Below are 19,078 nucleotides of genomic sequence, written 5' to 3' on the forward strand. Positions count from 1 at the left end.
AATAAGACGGGCTTATAAAAGTATGCTGCCTGCAATGTTCTCTGTTCAGTAAATGCTTAACAGAGTATGCTTGCTCCAAAATTTTCCAGACAAATAAAAAGACGGAGTAGAAGAGAGACCGAGATACAGTCATCTCTTCCCAGTCCATGCTCTCAGCAGTCCGCCACGTAAAGACGTGCTTAACAAAAATGCCTGACACATCTGAAAGCACAAAGAGTGGAAGCACTTCTCATTCCTGCCCAGAGCTTTCATGAAGCTCATATTTATTCTCAGTACATCTTTTAGATTCCTCATGTTTTTCATTATTAAGCGTGCGGCATATGCAGCCAGTCACACCGTCTCGGTTTCAGAGAGCTCGTTGTCCCCTCCGGATCCCTCTCTGACACTTTCTGACATGTCAACATGTCCTCTCCACTATCTGTTCAGTGTCGTGCCATGACTCATACGGCCAGGCTTATCTGACGCATCGAGGATGACACTCTTGAGTGACTGGTGTTGTCAAAGCTGCCGCCACCACCTCAAAGACTTTTGCACATTTGCGAATGTCTTTTTGAATGAAATTAAAACACCTACCATACTCCTCTGTCGTAGTTTATGACAAGAGGATGCATCTTTTAATGATAAATCAGGTCAAACCTCCCTTCAAATGTATTCATTTAAGCATCACATTCCTTTATGTTTAGGACAAAACGTGTTCTGTTTTCCACAACTAACCCCACTAACTTCTTGCTTGAATTGATAGTTCTCTAAGCCCCGCCCCCTAATAGTTGCTATCCAATCTGATATCTAATTCTCCATTATTGTGTAACCATTACCCAGCAAAGCAGATCTGTCAAGCTTTGGATTTCTCCACAACGCAATACTTGGAGTGAAACTCTGTATGTATAAAATAAAAAATGGCCTGTATCTACTTTAACATGGGCTGCAAACATTAGCTTACTTGGCCAATTTAATCACCACCCACTATTTACACAACCAAGCAAGCAACCAAGCCCTATAACTAAAAACAAGGGCATGTTAAAGTAAAAGTATATCTCTAGTAAGTGAGGTTAAAGGATATGCTTAGAAAGCATTGGATATAAGGTGCTTATATCGGGCTTCAGTGACTTAGCCAACCATGTTTTAACATGTTCTAGTGTCATATTTTCCAAACTCATTGATTACTGATAATCCCCTGTCCATTCTAATTGTAAAAAAAGATATTTTATACAGTAAATGTTTAAAAAAAATACAAGCATTTAAACATTCATTTCATTTACACTAGTTAGCCACAATATTAAAACTACTTGCCGATTATTGTGTCGATCGCTGTGGGACATCCTGGGATGTTTGTCACAGGGTCACAGGTTGAGGCCTCCATGGAGCATTGTTGCACTTGTTGTGGCGCACCATGTGAATGCCTGTTCTCTGGCGACTTTCTAAGACGGGGGAACACCTTGTTGCATCCCTCAGGCGGTTCATCATGCCCCCAGAGGCAATGTGGAACAACCAGTGCAACATTGCATTGCAGATGATCAATTCACCTCACCTCTGAGTGGTTTCAATATTGTGGCTGATTAAGATAATCTAGCGTGTTACCTTTTTAGATAACATTTTTCCATAAATCGATAAGCGTTTATTTCAGATCACAAATGATACACTGTAATACAGCACCGACCACCCTGAAAGGTTACATGGATCATCAGCTGGTGCTGACGGTAACTTGTTACCTTTTTGCCAGAGCTGAAGACAATTGTTCATCTTTTTTTATCCGACATTTAAATAAACAAGTCGATCAGATGGAGTCTCCAGATAGTTGAATATTAGTCTGCCAGAAGCAACATTTTTGTTAGGAAATATGAAGTTTGCTTTATTATCGGTCTGAGGATGAGGGATAAATATGCTGCCTTTATCTCTGTAAACTCCAATATGTGCTGTGCGAGCACAAAGCCTGACAGGTCTGGTAACTTTAGGGGGGTGGGCATCAGTGAACGGTCAAACCTCTTTAGCAAACTGTGCTTCAGTTTTTAGTGTTTTTACCCTGGTGACAAGCTAAAGTCGAGCATCAGAAGTGGGAAAGCTGAAGGGGAAGTACTGACCCCTCATGCCACTGTGCTTTGCAGGTGCTGGAGCAGTGGGAGTGCCAGCAGGGCCAGAGCAGCCCCGCTCAGACCAGCCTGTCAGCTCCCGTTATCCCCCACAGCCCTTTCCCAACACACCATCTTCACAGGGCGTCAGTCCCTGACTCAGCCTCCGAGGCCTTGGCACTGGCTAACCCAGATCCATATGACCTATTTGAGAAGTCCAGGGCTATCTATGAGAGTAGGCGTAAGTACCAGAGCTGCTATTGCAGGTGAAAACACACACCTATCTACAGAAGATATGAACCGGGATGGACTCCCTCAGAAAAACTAAGAAAAAAAAAAATGTTCTCTTTCTATCAAACTGAAAGATGTCTTGCTGAATTTTCGTACCTCGACATTAGATTATCGTCACAAGATTTGCAGACAGGCTTTTTACTGACTCAAAGTAACTTTACTTCCAGACATATAAACCCTGATGCGTTTATGAACAAACACTCCATACAGCAGCTGATCATTTTACTGTTGAGACATAGCGCAATAATGTTACCATTCTCCGACTTGTAAAATATTGAAAAAGTAATTTTCTTCTTATGATATCATCACAGTGCATCATCACATTTATTCCCTGTGAGAATTTTAAGCAGGAGAGAAACTAGAACGTATCCTTTTTTGTGTGCATGGGGTTGTAGGATTTTAGAAGGGCTGTCATCAAGGGTCCATGTAAAAGACCATTTATTTTCTAAGTATCTGTAAATTAGATTTATTATTTTTCATCTTGATTTTGGTTTTTACTTATGATGACCTTCCCAACATGTACTAAATTCTACATATTTTATATATGGGCCAAAAGCAGTCCAAAGAAGAATGAAAGGAGGCGGTAGAAAGAAACATGAAGAAGAAAAGAAGAAGTCATTAAAGTCTTTTTTTTTTTTCTTTTTTTTTTTTGGAGAATTGCCTGCTGTGTTCTCTCACGCTTTCATTCAGAGACTTTCTTGACTTTGTATTAGGTAGGTGGCTTGATAAACTCTCAGGTAAATGTCAACTTATGATTATGATGTCCAACCTGCAATCACCCCATCAGATGCACCTCATTTTACTGATCTTATTTTACAGGCTCTAAAAGCACAGGCAGGCGACATAATGCTTAAGACGTAACTCGTGCCCTCAGTGGTGTTCAGTGTGTTTGTTGATTTCAAGTCCTGTTACACGTGCATGGAGCCGTAGCACAGCTAACACGAAAGCAAAAGCACCGGCTCTTCAAGAGAACATGGCAGTCAAGAGTCTCTTCCTCATTGACTTCTCTGTAGTTTCTAGCTTCCGTGATCAGACCACGGTTTGCTGTTACCTTCCTTCTACTAAAGGTCAGGGGTGGGGTCTGGTGAAACTTACTGGACAAAAATAGAATTTAGGCATGCTCCAATTGTTCCTCTCGCTGGTGTGGGTGAAGTAGGTTGTGACCTTTTATACTCCATCTCAACCCCGGAGCTATGTTCCTCCCATGTGTTCACTGTGAGCAGATTCTGTCAACACTGGTTAAATCTGTCTCTCTGTAATACTTCAGAGATTAATGTCAACAGTTATGTTAAATGATGTGTTAAAGGTTCCAAAGATTGTGTTAAAGGTTATTCAAACTTTGATGCATTTCTTCACACTTATCCCTATTAAAATATCAAAGGACGATATATAGACTAATTTATGTTTAACTTCAGTGTGTATTAGGGTGGCAGCAGAATCTTTTTTTCTAAAGCTGAGCAAATGATCCCAAAAGCAATCAAAAGAGACCAATATGCACCCAGTTATATCTACAATAGTAATTACTGTTGGCATGAAACATCACACAATCTACTTCTAGGGATTCAAAATCATTCTGTGATTCCATCAAAAGCTCAGGACTGCTATCAAATGGACTTTCAAGTTAACGGTATTTTGTTTTTGTATCATTTACTGCATTTGGACTTGGAAAACAGGTGTTTTATTTCTGACTCAGTTGGTCTTAAATGTGTTTAAATATTGCATTGTTACCGTCTTCTATGTTCCAGGGATAACAGCTGTGTCAGTCTGCCTGTCTGCAGTCATGATTTTCCCTTCTCATCATTCCTGCTGAGTCCCTGCAGAGCGCTCACTATGATAAAACAGATACAATTGGAATGAATTTTTCATTCGCAGCCACTTGTCCATGGTTGACTTCATCTCACTACTTTGCAGATCATGGCATAGTGTGAAGCCCCTGATTGCAGATCAGTGCTTACATCCTACCTCGCACTGTAAATAATGAACGGGTATATTACACGCTGTAAGCACTTCCTGGCTTTTATGGATGATGCTGAAATTCTGCAATGACATTAATGCTGAGGCAGGACCTTTCTGCCTCGTTTCAGCTGGTATGAGAGCATCTGTGTTTGCTGCTGTGCTGTCCACTTATGTGTGCCTTTGTGGGTGTGTCTGAAGATGTATATTTGTTCATCTTTCATTGTTTATGTGGGTTTCCTGTCTTTTTTTTATGCAGAATCCACTCAACCAAGAACTGTTTTTCCTGTGGACTCTTCAGGTAAACACATGACCTCTGCACGGACGCTGTTCTTCAGCTCCCATGACACGACTCTTAATGGCTTTTCTCTGGTTTGGGTCAGGAGCGGAGTACCAAGACATGGAGGTCAACCTGCGCAGACAGAAGTCCGGGTTCGGCTTCCGGGTGCTCGGCGGTGATGAGGCCGGACAGCCTGTGAGTCCGGAGACGCGTGAGAAGGCTCGTATGGCGATGGGCGTGGAACCCTGTCATTTTCTCCTCTTTAACCCACTACACACAAACTTTGTACACCTAACCCCTGACCTTTAACCCTGAGAGAGTGCTGGCTTTGGCTGCGTTGCTGTTTTTTTCTGTCTGTTAAAGTAACACAATAATATTTCATTGTTTTTACTGAGCTTTGTTGATTACAGAATAACAACAGCTTTAACATCCACTGCCTGTGACACACTAGTGAGCATCTGCATCCCCTGGAGGCCATGTCTCTTCTAAAAGTCTCTATTCCAAACAGATCCTGATCGGGGCCATCATCGAGAAGAGTCCAGCAGATCTAGACGGGCGGTTGCGACCCGGCGATGAGCTGCTGTTTGTCGATGGGATCCCTGTGGTGGGGAAGCCTCACAGATATGTCATCGACCTGATGCACGGAGCGGCGCGTAATGGCCAGGTGAATCTGGTCATCAGGAGGAGGGTTCAGGCAGGAGGTGAGAAAACAGGAATGGAATCAGCAAATTTCTGTTTTCTGCTTTTGAGTTATCGGTCAGACAAAACAAGGCACTTAAAGACGTAACCTTGGGCTTTTTTTTTTTAAGTGCATTTTTTAGTAGCACACTAAATTAGTTAAAACTACATTATAAACCAAATTAAAGCCTTACTTTCTCCTCCTTTCTTCCATCTTTTCTCTCCTGTTCACCACTCCCTTTCTTGTCCTCTAATGATTCAGGAAATGGGTTTAATCAGTCAGAAAACTGAAGCTCTAACCTCAGAGCATTTAGACTGAATCCTTGCTGAAAAGCACATGAGTCCACACTTGATTTTAAGCACATGGCTCTCTGCTCCTTCTTCAAGACTCTTTACCTATGTAGCTTTGAGTCTGGACACTCAGAGGGCACCTTCTCCTGTGAACCGTGGCCTCCCCTGTTCTCATTATCACCGCCTCCCCACACATATAGACACACTCTTCTCACCAATCCAATTCTTCCCACTCTATCCGCCCTCTCTGTCAATTTTTCCTCACCAGAGGCTACTTTCTGACTCATTCCTGGCGTCTCCTGTGGCCTTTACTTCCGTCCTAATTGTCTGACTCCCACTGGTTCTTCATAAAGTGTCAGACCCTGCTCTCCACTCTTACGTCTGCCTGCACCTAGCGCCCCAGATTTTTACAGGTTTTTTGTTTGTACATTTGTAGGTGTAAAGTGATTCTACATGTGAATATATATAACGGACAGATCTCACTGTAGGTTCACAATGTAACCCTGATAAAGCAAAGTTGCAGCTTAAGATGCAGGAAAGGACAGTATCTTTTCCAGATGATCTATTTGGAGGAATGCCAAATCGAATGCGCACATACAACTACAAGGCTTCTCTGCTTGTGTCTATAGATGGCATTTGACCTACTACAACCACTATACAGTATGTGCAAAATACTACTCTGAGATCCTTGTACTTTTTTATTGTCCTCTGTCACGACACTTAGGACTCTTTTACAGGTGCACTTCAGCTTTATCAACTTCCTGGCTTTGACCGCTAAAACGTAGTAAAACAAGTGTTTTACTGTTTTATTCAAACAGTTGTTTTGGGCCTGCAGAGGTAGAACCCAAATTTAGTAAATTCTTGTGACTCATAAACCAATATTCCATTCGCAACAGTCACTTTCAACATCGGATATGTTTTCCTTGCATGAAAAATATCAGTACAGCTTGAATTTGAGGTTGAGACGGGGGCAGCAAAACACGGGAAAGGTAAGTGGTTCTTAAAAAAAAAAAGCAGCTGGAGGAAAGTTGTGCAACTTCATTTTCAACAGCTCAGTAACAAGATTGCATATATAAAGAGCACCTTAAGGAGGTAGAGTCTCTCTCAAGCAAAGATTGGCAGAGGTTCCGCAATCTGCAAAAAGCTTTCCCTACAAATTTCAGAATACTGTTCCTTAACGTAAAACTCTAAAAGCTTTGAGTATTCCATCATCAGCAGTACATGATATCAAAAGATTTTGAGAATCTGGAGAATGTATTTGTACAACGGACACAACTGAAGATCATTATCAAATGCCAGTGATTTCTGGGCCCTCTGGTAGCGCTGCACTCAAAACACACATGATTCTAACATGAAGATCACTCCGTGGGCTCAGGAACGCTTCCAAAAATGATTGTCTGTGAACAAAGCTTACAGCGCCACCCACTGCAGGTTAAAGCTCTGTCGTGTAAAGAAGAAGCCATATGTGAACATGATCCAGAAACACTGCCGTCTTCTATATGCCAAAGTTAAAAATAGACGAGGCAAAGTGGAACACTGTTCAAAGAATCAAAATTTGAAATTCCTTTTGGAACTTATGGACACTGTGTCCTTCTGACTAAAAAGGAAATTGACTCTCTAGCTTGTTATCAGTACAGTATGGGGGAACAGTAGAACCTATGGAACTGGCAACAATGGCATGATATGTGTTTAGAACAACTGGACAGGTGAAATGCTTAGATGGATATTTACATGTCAAACACTCACATAAAGGCCGGAACTCAACATCACATTGTAGAGAGATGATCAGTAGTATTCCTTTTACTTGTCAGTGCTTTAAAATGTTTAGGCTGATGACTCCACCAGCTGTGATGACTGTATACTTATGCACCACCTCCCAGCAACCGATGTGCAGCTCAGCTCTCTGCCTCTTCTTCCAGGTGAGTCTTGTCCAGAGAACGGCCGCAGCCCAGGCTCCATCTCCACGCAGCACAGCTCCCCGCGCAGTGACTTCACATTTTGCACCAGCACAGCCCAGCCTCCCAACACCTGCATGGGCAAAAACCCTGCTACTACAGACGGGACGTCAGCCCCCAACACGCAACCCAGTGACGTCATAATCAACCGTAAAGAGAGCGAAGGCTTCGGTTTTGTCATCATCAGCTCGCTTAACAGGCCAGAAACAGCTGCAGCCAACAGTGAGTCCAGTGATTGTTTTAGTGGTGTTTATGGAGTCAAGTAGATCCTTATGCACAGTCAGCCGTCCTCTGATCTACATAACGACCGTTTCAAGAGCTGAACATCGTGTAAAACCTCAAAGATGCATGTAATCTAGCAGATAGTCTCTATGTAATGTCAAGATAAGAGCCAGACTTAAGTAGACAAGGTTTTTTATAAAGTCATGGATGAACAAGAAGTGAAGCACCTCTCAGTCTAGCTTGTCAATTATACATGCCCTCCCACAGCAAGTCAGTCACACGCATATTTCTGGTTTGCTGCCGTGTGCATCAGTGCATCGCCCACACATGTGAAACAATCCTGGGTACCTTACGTAAGCCTTCGGTGAATGGCAAAATGAGAGAGACAGAGACATATTCAGTCTGCGAGCGAGTGGTGTGTGCGCAGGGACAGGAGTAATCCTCGGATCTGCTGCTGAGAGCATCTTTACCTGCAGCGTGTTGCATCTGTATCCTTCAACAGCTGTGCCCCATAAAATCGGCCGCATCATCGAGGGCAGCCCGGCCGACCGCTGCGGGAAACTGAAGGTGGGAGATAGGATACTGGCAGTGAACAGTCAGTCCATCGTCAACATGCCGCACGCTGACATCGTTAAGCTGATCAAAGATGCAGGCCTCAGTGTCACCCTGAGGATCATCCCGCAGGAAGGTGAGCAAACTTGTGGACACAAACGTGTGTGTGGACCAGCTGCTTTGGACAGGGATGTCAGACTGAGACTGACTGTTAGCTGAAAGGTGCAATGGGATTTTTTCCGACTGTCACTCATCATATTCACACAGCATGTTCTTCGTCAGCCAGTCATCTTTAGCAAATCTCACTCTTTTTCTGTGACACATTTTTAATGAAATTCTTAAAATGCTCTTCTTTATTATAGCAGCAGCTGTACAGAGACAGTGACTGTATTCCAAAAGAGTGTGTGTTGCTTAAGTTTCTCAGTGAGTCTTCTAATAAGCTTTGGTCATGTTTCAGAAAGATTGTTTTAATCCCAAAAAACTTTTACCTGGTCACGAACGTAAACTCTTAACTGGCTTAAAATCGCCACAGCAAACAAGGCTGACCTACATTCTACATGAACAGATGGACAAACTGCTTCTTTACCTCTGCCCACTTTTTTTTTTCTGTTGGATGCTTTATTATTGTGAGGCATTTAAAAACTAACATGATAAACTTTGAAGATGTATCAAAGATGCCCTGTGGAGCAGTTCCTTTTGAAATGAGTCCCAGTTCGACTTTTGCTGTCCACATCATCGGCACGTATTACAGCCTACTGTACAGCGTGTTTCCCACAGGTTAGCTGTTGGTGTCATTAATCAGTGAGTAAATCCGGTGAAGAATGAGTCATCCTCTCATTTCCCGATCTTTTTTTAAGGAGATCATATCCATATATTCACTCTTTTTCTCTTGCTGGGTTCCTTTGCAAGTTACGCCACATTTTCTCCACGGCTTGAACTCATTTTAAACGAAACAACCTGTTTCTTTATATGTCTTTATATTCCACCTCCATGCAATCTTTACGTTGTTTGTCATAAAGTGCGTAGTGCTGAGAAGCAAAGTACTGATCCACTTTAGTCAGGTACTATTTTGGACATTTACATTTGCATGTATGGTGGCTCTGAGCATTGAATTAACTCTGAGAAGCTTTGGAGTCACGCGAAAACTGTTCCCAAAACCTAGAACGGACAAAAGCATTGGCGTAAGTGTGCAAATACCATATCATTGACCTAATTTGGTATTGGAATTATGTTTCAAGTTGCAGTAATATTGAACAAAAAACACGGTCAAAGGCTTTTCCTTTCTCTGGTTTGACTTGGTTTAAAAGTAAAAGGTGAGTTTACCTGTGGGTTGAGAAATGGAAGGGTCCGGTAGCCCACCCACCTGTTTTTTTCTGGCTACAAATAAAAAAAAAATCAGCATTGGGCCAGGTGTGCTGGTCCTCTGACGATACTAGGACAACTTTATACATCCTTGACTCCTCTCCATGATTCCTTTCCTACCTGAGATTTCTTCCACCTGAGATCCACCTCACATGGAGATGAAGGTAAAGAGTCATGGTAATATTCAAAATATGAGACATTCCAGTTTCGGAGCTGTCGGATTTTTAAACTGATACGTAACCGCATATATTTAACTGTCTGTTACATTCGAGGTGTGACATAGTTGCATCATCTGTCTATGCTTTTGTTCCAGCCTCCTGCTGTATTTCTGGAAGATGAGCAATAAACTGCTTGCGATAATGTATACTTTTCCATACTTCAATGTGGGAATTATTGTGGAATTGTTGTGTCATAACTCCTCCTACAAGCTGCCTCTCTCCTCGCTCTATCCTCTAGATCAGTGTTTCCCAACCTTTTTTGGCCTGAGTACCCCCTGAGCCTTCTTGTCACACCATGAGTACCCCCTCACACATACAACGCGTGCGATGATTCTCCAAAAGTAGAGCAACACAGTGGTTATTACATGAAAATCATTTTATTTAATATCCTTAACTTGAACATAAAATTCTCAGGCTTTCTCTCTTTTTTTTTTAACCTCAGTTGAATTCAACATAAGAATAAAAAACATTTTCTTGAAATATAAATAATTAACCAAAATAGTATAAATACTAAATCAAAATAATCTTCCTTTGTTATCTAACTTAAACAAGTAACATTTCTCTCTTTTTAAGAATACATTAACAGGCCTAACTCATGTAACATTCATCACAAAACTGGAGTCTCCTTCATAAACAGTCCTCCATAAATGTGTGACGCCTTAATAAAAAATAAAAAAAAAACTCCCTGTGTGCCGCGTACCTCCTGCAGTACCTCCGCGTACCACTAGGGGTACGCGTACCCCCGGTTGGGAAACACTGTTCTAGATGCATTTCAGGAACTGAGACATCCTTCAACATGTTTCGCTCAGGTGGATTTCCAGGTGGCAGACAGGAGGACGGGAGAGAGTAGAGACGGAGAAGCATAAATTACAGAAATGTGACCATCATAACGCTGCACACAGTGAGGTGACTTAGAATCTCAGATATAGAAAAAGTTGAAAATGGTCAGACACAGACCCCTGTTGCCTGGCAACAGTGTCGCTCTGGTTAATCAAACAAGAAAGGCGCTCTAATCAATATTTAATGTTTACAGTTGTGGCAGCTTATGCTTAGGAGGAGGAGTGGTTGTCTTTCTACCAGAAGGTTGCTGGTTCAATCCCCGGTTTCTGAAGTTCACACGCCAAAGTATCCTTGAATAAAAAAAAAGTATATGCTCGCCTCTCATCAATCTTATTTCCAGCACCAGCAGGCATCTGTGTTGAATAAAAAGCCGTAATAGGGTCGCTGTCAACTGCCAGTGCAGCTGCAAACAGCCAGATGTGCTGATGGGGAATTTGATCCATCAGATGATCTTTATAAGGAGACTTTATATTTTCAATGCTATCCCCAAGTGCCCCAAAAGTATAAGTTGGTATTTAGTTACTCTTATTTCCTGTTTTGTCTGTATCACAGAGATGAGCAACCCTCCATCAGCCCCCACCTCAGAAAAGCAGAGTCCCATGGCTCAGCAGCACAGCCCTAAGGCCCAACCCAACACTGCAGCCTCCCAGTCCGGCCAGGCAGCGACCGAACCAAACCCCTCTGCGAACCAGCCCAACCTTGTGCCCCATCAAAGCCCTGTTACCCAGCTTCCCGCTCCTCCACCTCAGACCTATACCCACGAGGGCAGGTAAGACACGGTTTGCAAGGACACCGAGTTGCAATGCAACCATTCTCATGCCGATTTTCTGATGCTTTGAAGCGTTTTTATAGACTGGCCCTCTATCAGTCTCTGAGGTAAGACTGTTACCCTGCGAATCCAGCTTTGATTTATTATATTTTCCTTCATTTTTTCTTTATATCTTGTTATACATTACTACTTTCCCTTTTTCTGTCTCACTATTTAATCTTCTCTCTGTGTTCCTGTCTCACTCTCTTTCTCCTCAGTTTGTTGTATAACATCACTTAAATCTTATGGACTGTTCAATTATTTATCGTATTGCTTCTTTATAGAGATCTGTTGAATATTTTACCAAGAACTACAGGGTCCTGAATCTACAGTGTTGTCGCCTTTCTCTCGGCTTTGCACAATATCCACATCTCTTTGTACCCGGCAACAGCCTCTGAGAAAATGTTGTTTTTTTGTGATGAAGATTTTATGGGATGGGTGTGGAAACACTGTTTAATTTTCCTACTGAAGTCCTGTTTACTCATATGTGCAAACTAAAACAAGTCAAGTTCTGCAAGCGCCTGGAGAACCAGCAGTTTGTCAGAAAGTGCAAGAAAAACATTCAGATCCCATGTTGACAGTGATTTAAAAAAAATAATAATAATAAAAAAAAATCCCTCAAGAAGTTCTTCCTTCAGCCTGGTTTGTCTGTTAGTTACAGGTCTGAGGTGAAGGCGAGGCAAGATGTTAAACCAGACATCCGACAGCCACCGTTCACAGACTACCGACAGCCACCGGTGGATTACCGGCACCCTCCTGTGGCGGACTACCGGCAGCCACCCACGCTGGACTACAGACACCCCCCGCTGATTGATTACCGACAATTAGCTACCGATGCAAGGCAGTTCGCCATCCCAGACTACCGAATGCCACCAGTTCAAGTATGAATGCTTGCCCCATACAGAAAAAAATTCTCCTGTCACAGACAGCAAAGTGGAGGCTAATGCACACACTGATATTGTGGAATAATGGTACTCACCGGTATTTTTATCTTAAGAATTCATCACTGACAGTGAGTGGTGTGGAAGGGCTACGTCACAGTGGCACATCATCAGAGATTTATCACCCATCCCTGCAGATCTCAGCTCTACAAAGCATTTTACCACCTTTTAGCATTTTTGGTTTTAAAGCCTTAGGTTTCATAGTCTCCCGCTGTGCCCACCAGCTGCAGGCAGCTGTGGCTGCTCTCTGTTCGGCACAAAACTGCCGAACAGGCGCAGTCAGTGTCAAGTTAATGAGGATGTAGTGGGGCAGTTCACACGTTTCCCGCCGGAGTTGATGAAAAATCAGAACAGAGCTAGACAAAGAACCACTCCAACATGTCTCCACATGTGTGCTGGAACTATTTGATGGAGTTTCTCTGGGGTTATTGTGACAGTTTGGTGTTTGACCCACAATCTTAAATAGCTGTTTTTTTGTATAGTTTATTATTTGATTCCACAGTTGTTGTTTTTTTCAATGAATTTGATCTATAAATTTCTGTTCAAGTAAATGTTGCCTGTCTGACAAAGTAAATGAAACAGTGAGTTATATGGCCTCCGTATTCACTTGTAAAATCGTACTTTTTATTTTTGATTGTATTATCTAACATGTTTTTTCCTAGCATTTGTTCTGTTCCCATTCCCTAATTTTTCTGAGACTATATTCTGCTGTCATAGCCTCTTTTATCCTCACATGTCCCCAAATCTAATCAGCTCGGATCTCTGCTTGTTTCAGCTTTCGCAGGACTTTGACTTCTTCACAGTGGAGCTGGAGAAAAGCGTGAAAGGCTTTGGTTTTAGCATCCGAGGAGGGCGGGAGTACAAAATGGACCTATTTGTCCTACGACTGGCAGAGGACGGGCCAGCCATCCGCAACGGGAGGATGAGGGTAGGTTTGATGATGTCTTTTGCTTTGACTCAGCTGATACACACTCTTTAAAAGTTAAGCTGCTTTCTATCACTCTGGATTACATGGCAGTGCCTCACTGTAATTGAGTGATGTTATCAAAGCTTCAGCAGCAACTTTTCTCATCTTTTAGTAAGAGCTTAAAGGTGGGGTCTGAGATCTTGGAAAAACGGTTCCTGCAAGCTATATTTTTGAAAATACACAACCTTGCCTCTCCTTTCAGCCCACCCCTCGAAACCACGCCTTCAAAACACATGAACGAGTCTGTGAATGCGCAGGGGGGAGGGGTGAGGGGGGCTGACGGTTGATGGGCGTGTCAGAATCCAATAGAAGTAACTCTCATCATTACTTCTATTGGTCAGACATTTCCTCTTGCTACACCCTCTTCAATGGACTAAAAGATTTCGTTTTTTTTCCAAACATTCTATTTTAGTGGGTGCAATGGGGTCGTGAGGAGGTTTTCAGACAATCTGATAAAAAATGCTCCAGAAAACATCAGACCCCACCTTTAAGAGATGTTTGTTCTTTTGTCGTTGAGTTTTTCAGAAGTCTCCTCCCACGTTCCTAAAACTCATCCCTTCCCTGAATGGTGTAACCGACGAAATTCACTAAGATAAAAACTTGCCAAAGTGAATTATACTTGAACGTTTGCAGAGCTGCACCGCCCTCTTGATATAGCAGCGGAAAAAGCAAAGTAGCACATGCATTTTCAGAGTTTACAAAGATGTAATTAAAAAATGGAAATCAAAACTAAAGTCCATTGACTCCACTTGTCCATCTCCATCGCTGCTGTGTATATCTCCTGTGATTTGTTCCTGCCAATGTGAATTACAACTTCCCCTGCAGCTTGTCTGTATTTATCAGTCCCCTCAAACCGTTACTTTCTTCTTCTCTTTATGTCATGTTCTACAACCTTTATGTCTGGAACTGATAGCCTCAGTATGCTCTATAATGCTTATCTGTAATGAACCTGTCAAAGATAATGTGTGCAAAATACCCCTGAGGGAGGTATTACTCTCCCTCCTGGATGGTGTAGTGAGTGCAGTCCATTGAGTCCAGATAGAGGTGGAAGAGGAGGAGAAATCCCTCTGGGTACTGCTTAGTCAGCTGTAAAGTATTATCATTCATAGAATTGTATGTAAATGGAAACAAGGGAGTGAAAGCACAGATAACAAAGTAAAGATGATACCGATGCTATGCTCCGGTCTTTTGTTATCTTTCTTCATTAGAGGTTGAGCTAAATTTGGTACACGAATACAGGTTTTTGCCTCAGTCCAGTGTTTGGGTGAAAATGGGTTTGACCCCTCAGAAGGGTTGTTTTAGTAATAACATGGAAATACTAAAGTAAAGTTCCAATGCCTAAAAAATCCAGTACAATCCTAGAAACTGAGAAATCATGTGAAATGTAAATCATAGCGTAATACCAGATCATCAAATGTTGTACAGAGGTACTGGCTGTGTACTTCCAGTGTAGACCTGTACAGATTTTGCAGATTAAAGATTCTGAACAAGGCTGTTGATCTTTAGGTCCCTCAAGCATCGCTACATTAAAAACAGAGATGATTTTCTTGTGAAAATCCCTGCATAGGCACAAGAAAAAAGCATAGAAGTAACCCAGAAATTCTGCAGCCTTCTCAGAGCCTGAGCGCATTTAAGGTGGACTGCAGAGGTGAAGTGGAAAACTGTCCTGTGGTCTGGCTAATCAAAAATTGAAATTCTGTTTGGAAGTCATGGATGCTGCATCCTCCAGGCTAAACAGGAGAGTAACTGTCCACCTTGTTGTCGTCAAATAGTCCGTTCCTGACGAAAACACAGGCGGATGAGACATGGATCACTTATGTGAAGGCAACTTTAAAGTTCTGCCTGTTATACATGACAAGTGTCTTGTTTTAATGGGATTATAAATGTTAAAAGTAAGTACTTTTCTCCATGAGGCCAGACAGTAACACTGTTTCTACAGTTGATGTATAAAGATCAACCTGATACCATGATCTTGAATAGATTCCTGAGAAATAGATACAATGGACGCTTTGAACCCTCCTCCGGCAATCCTCAGTCCATACTGTAGGAATCAGAGAAAAATCTATCTGATTCAGCTTCAATATGTGTGAGACAAAGGTTAAAAACATTAGTAACCTGGCTGTCACTTTGGATTCGCGTGGGGCCTTAACCATCCATCCATCCATCCATTATCTTCCGCTGGTCCGGGGATCGGGTCGCGGGGGCAGCAGCTTGAGCAAAGAGACCCAGACGTCCCTGTCCCCGGCCACTTCCTCCAGCTCTTCTGGGGGGACCCCGAGGCGTTCCCAGGCCAGCCGAGAGACATAGTCTCTCCAACGTGTCCTGGGTCTTCCCTGGGGCCTCCTCCCAGTGGGACGGGCCCGGAACACCTCACCGGGGAGGCGTCCAGGAGGCATTCTCACCAGATGCCCGAGCCACCTCATCTGACTCCTCTCGATGCGGAGGAGCAGCGGTTCTACTCCGAGCCCCTCCCGGATGACCGAGCTTCTCACCCTATCTCTAAGGGAGAGCCCAGCCACCCTGCGGAGGAAACTCATTTCGGCCGCTTGTATTCGCGATCTCGTTCTTTCGGTCACTACCCACAGCTCGTGACCATAGGTGAGGGTAGGAACATAGATTGACCGGTAAATCGAGAGCTTCGCCTTCTGGCTCAGCTCCTTCTTCACCACGACGGGCCGATGCAGAGCCCGCATCACTGCAGACGCCGCACCGATCCGTCTGTCAATCTCCTGTTCCATTCGTCCCTCACTCGTGAACAAGACCCCGAGATACTTGAACTCCTCCACTTGGGGAAGGATCTCATTCCCGACCCGGAGAGAGCATTCCACCCTTTTCCGGCCGAAGACCATGGTCTCAGATTTGGAGGTGCTGATGGTCATCCCAGCCGCTTCACACTCGGCTGCGAACCGCTCCAGTGAGAGCTGAAGGTCACAGCCTGACGACGCCAACAGAACCAAATCGTCCGCAAAAAGCAGAGACCCGACTCTGAGGTCGCCAAACCGGACCCCCTCAACGCCCTGGCTGCGCCTAGAAATTCTGTCCATAAAAATTATGAACAGAATCGGTGACAAAGGGCAGCCCTGACGGAGTCCAACCCTCACAGGAAACATGTCCGACTTACTGCCGGCAATGCGGACCAAACTCTGACACCGGTCATACAGGGACCGAACAGCCCATATCAAGGAGTCCGGCACTCCATACTCCCGGAGCACCCCCCACAAGAGTCCCCGAGGGACACGGTCGAACGCCTTCTCCAAGTCCACAAAACACATGTAGACCGGTTGGGCGAACTCCCATGCACCCTCCAGGATCCTGCGGAGGGTATAGAGCTGGTCCACTGTTCCACGGCCAGGACGAAAACCACACTGCACCTCCTGGATCCGAGATTCGACTATCCGGCGGATCCTCCTCTCCAGTACCCCCGAAAAGACCTTACCAGGGAGGCTGAGGAGTGTGATCCCCCTATAGTTGGAACACACCCTCCGGTCCCCCTTTTTAAAGAGGGGGACCACCACCCCGATCTGCCAGTCCAGAGGCACTGCCCCTGATGTCCACGCGATGCTGCAGAGACGTGTCAACCAAGACAGCCCCACAACATCCAGAGCCCTGAGGAACTCAGGACGGACCTCATCCACTCCCGGGGCCTTGCCACCGAGGAGTTTTTTGACCACCTCGGCAACCTCAGCCCCAGAAATGGGAGGTCCCACGTCCGAGCTCCCCAACTCTGCTTCCTCATCGGAAGGCGTGTCGGTAGGATTGAGGAGGCCCTCGAAGTATTCCCCCCACCGACTCACGACGTCCCTAGTTGAAGTCAGCAGAGCCCCGCCCTCACCATACACGGTGTTGACGGTGCACCGCTTCCCCCCCCTGAGCCGCCGGATGGTGGACCAGAATCTCCTCGAGGCCGTCCGGAAATCGTTCTCCATGGCCTCCCCGAACTCCTCCCAAGCCCGAGTTTTTGCCTCAGCAACCGCCGAGGCTGCGTTCCGCTTGGCCTGTCGGTACCCATCAGCTGCTTCCAGAGTCCCACTGGCCAAAAAGGCCCGATAGGACTCCTTCTTCAGCTTGACGGCCTCCCTCACCACTGGGGTCCACCAGCGGGTTCGGGGATTGCCGCCACGACAGGCACCGACCACCTTGCGGCCACAGCTCCGGTCGGCCGCCTCAACAATGGAGGCACGGAACATGGCCCATTCGGGCTCAATGTCCCCCACCTCCCCCGGGACATGGTTGAAGCTCTGCCGGAGCCTTAACAAAGACCTTAAAAAAACCGAAAAGCCCTCTTTGCGCTGTACCTCCCTGCGTTCAGTCTGACATTTTGTGCTCGAGCCAAGTCATATGAGCCCAGCACGCCCCTTGTAGCTGCTTTAAAAAGGAAGAAATTCCTTTTGATTTGTAGTAGCCGGTAGAGTGCTATCTATTTCAAACAGATGTTTTCAGGGTGCAAGTTCAAGTGCAAAGATTTTTTTTAAATTGTGTCTGATTATTACAGATGATAATTTGTCACATTTTATGGCCACTCTAAGCATTAACCCTTCAATAAAACTGAGTTGTGTCTGTGTCGAGTGCAATAGAGACAACTCCCACTTCATTTCCACCTCACGCTCTCTGAGCTCAACGTTCACTTGCTGTCCATTCAACTTTATTTCCCTTTTTATTGACGGTGGAAATGGTGATCGCTCTCCTCGGCTGTTTAGAGGTCAGGATTAATGAGCGAATCGTCTTGCCTTCCACCTCTTCCGCCTCTCTTCAGACCACTGTAATGACACCTAATGACTCCCCCTCTCTTGACTTGAGTCTGCTCCTGACTTTCAAATTGCTCTAACCATTACTGGAGGACTTCTTCATTTGTTAGCGTAATTGGGCGGCACGTTTTGTTCTGTTCCCCATGAATCCTCTCCATTAGTCAACCTCGGAGCCGTCTCTTGAAGGGTTGAGAAAAATTTTAGATTTGACTCAACTTTATGTGCACCAGGGAGTGGTGACAAAAAGCAAAGACAAATAGGGTAATATTTACTTTAGCTTTTATCTGAGCATCTGCAGCATCAGCTGTTTTTTTTTATGTGCAGGATACTGGTGCTCTTTCGAGTCTGGCGAGTTGAGGGTGTGTTCGTTATTAGGACAAAATGACCTGACACCGCTTAATTGTGAAAGAAATTAATATTGCATTTAATATGTTTTCTTTTCTTTTGTTTTCTTTCTTGTTTTGCTGTTTTGTTCCAGATGTTCCCCTGATGATGGCTCATCAGCCCTTTCAGTTTGCTTTTGCCCCATGCTTCACAGTTAATGGTCAGAGAGCTTTATTGGTATTCTAAACTGTTTCTGTTCTTATCTCCTCTAAACTCGCACTGTTTGGCGGTCATTGAGCTTAGCTGCCTGAAGTCTGTGGCTAGAAATGGGCTCAGGGCATCTCTCTTGATTTTCATAAGGAAATAATATCATACATCCTCACTGTCATTTATTTTGTGAATGTTGAGCTTAGGCTCAGGATGTAGAGCTGTCAACCAGTCTGAAGTTTGCCATCTTGATCCCCGGCTTCGCCAGGGGGTCCTTGGACAAGATACAGAAGTCCACATTACCCCCAAATTATTTGTCAATATATGCGTGAAGGAGAAATGCACTCAGTATTTGAAGAAGCATTGGATTAAAATGCA

The 19,078-nt window shown here is 44.2% G+C and overlaps 1 protein-coding gene across 8 annotated transcripts in view; it reads left to right on the forward strand.

The window, feature by feature from the left end:
- The window catches only part of magi2a (membrane associated guanylate kinase, WW and PDZ domain containing 2a), a 206,139-nt gene that overhangs the window by 175,877 nt on the left and 11,184 nt on the right, over positions 1-19,078 (forward strand). For 6 of the 8 annotated variants that reach the window (XM_075471589.1, XM_075471593.1, XM_075471595.1 and 3 more), the window contains 9 exons: positions 2,103-2,307; positions 4,570-4,611; positions 4,694-4,785; positions 5,099-5,291; positions 7,479-7,736; positions 8,239-8,424; positions 11,261-11,477; positions 12,172-12,397; positions 13,233-13,385. In XM_075471589.1, coding sequence (XP_075327704.1) covers positions 2,103-2,307; positions 4,570-4,611; positions 4,694-4,785; positions 5,099-5,291; positions 7,479-7,736; positions 8,239-8,424; positions 11,261-11,477; positions 12,172-12,397; positions 13,233-13,385 — 1,572 coding nt within the window. The remainder of the gene's footprint in view (positions 1-2,102; positions 2,308-4,569; positions 4,612-4,693; positions 4,786-5,098; positions 5,292-7,478; positions 7,737-8,238; positions 8,425-11,260; positions 11,478-12,171; positions 12,398-13,232; positions 13,386-19,078) is intronic. The other 2 variants (XM_075471590.1, XM_075471592.1) reach the window with 2 other exon arrangements.

The sequence above is a fragment of the Odontesthes bonariensis genome, chromosome 8 (genome assembly GCF_027942865.1).
Source record: "Odontesthes bonariensis isolate fOdoBon6 chromosome 8, fOdoBon6.hap1, whole genome shotgun sequence".
In the NCBI taxonomy this organism is placed as follows: domain Eukaryota; kingdom Metazoa; phylum Chordata; class Actinopteri; order Atheriniformes; family Atherinopsidae; genus Odontesthes; species Odontesthes bonariensis.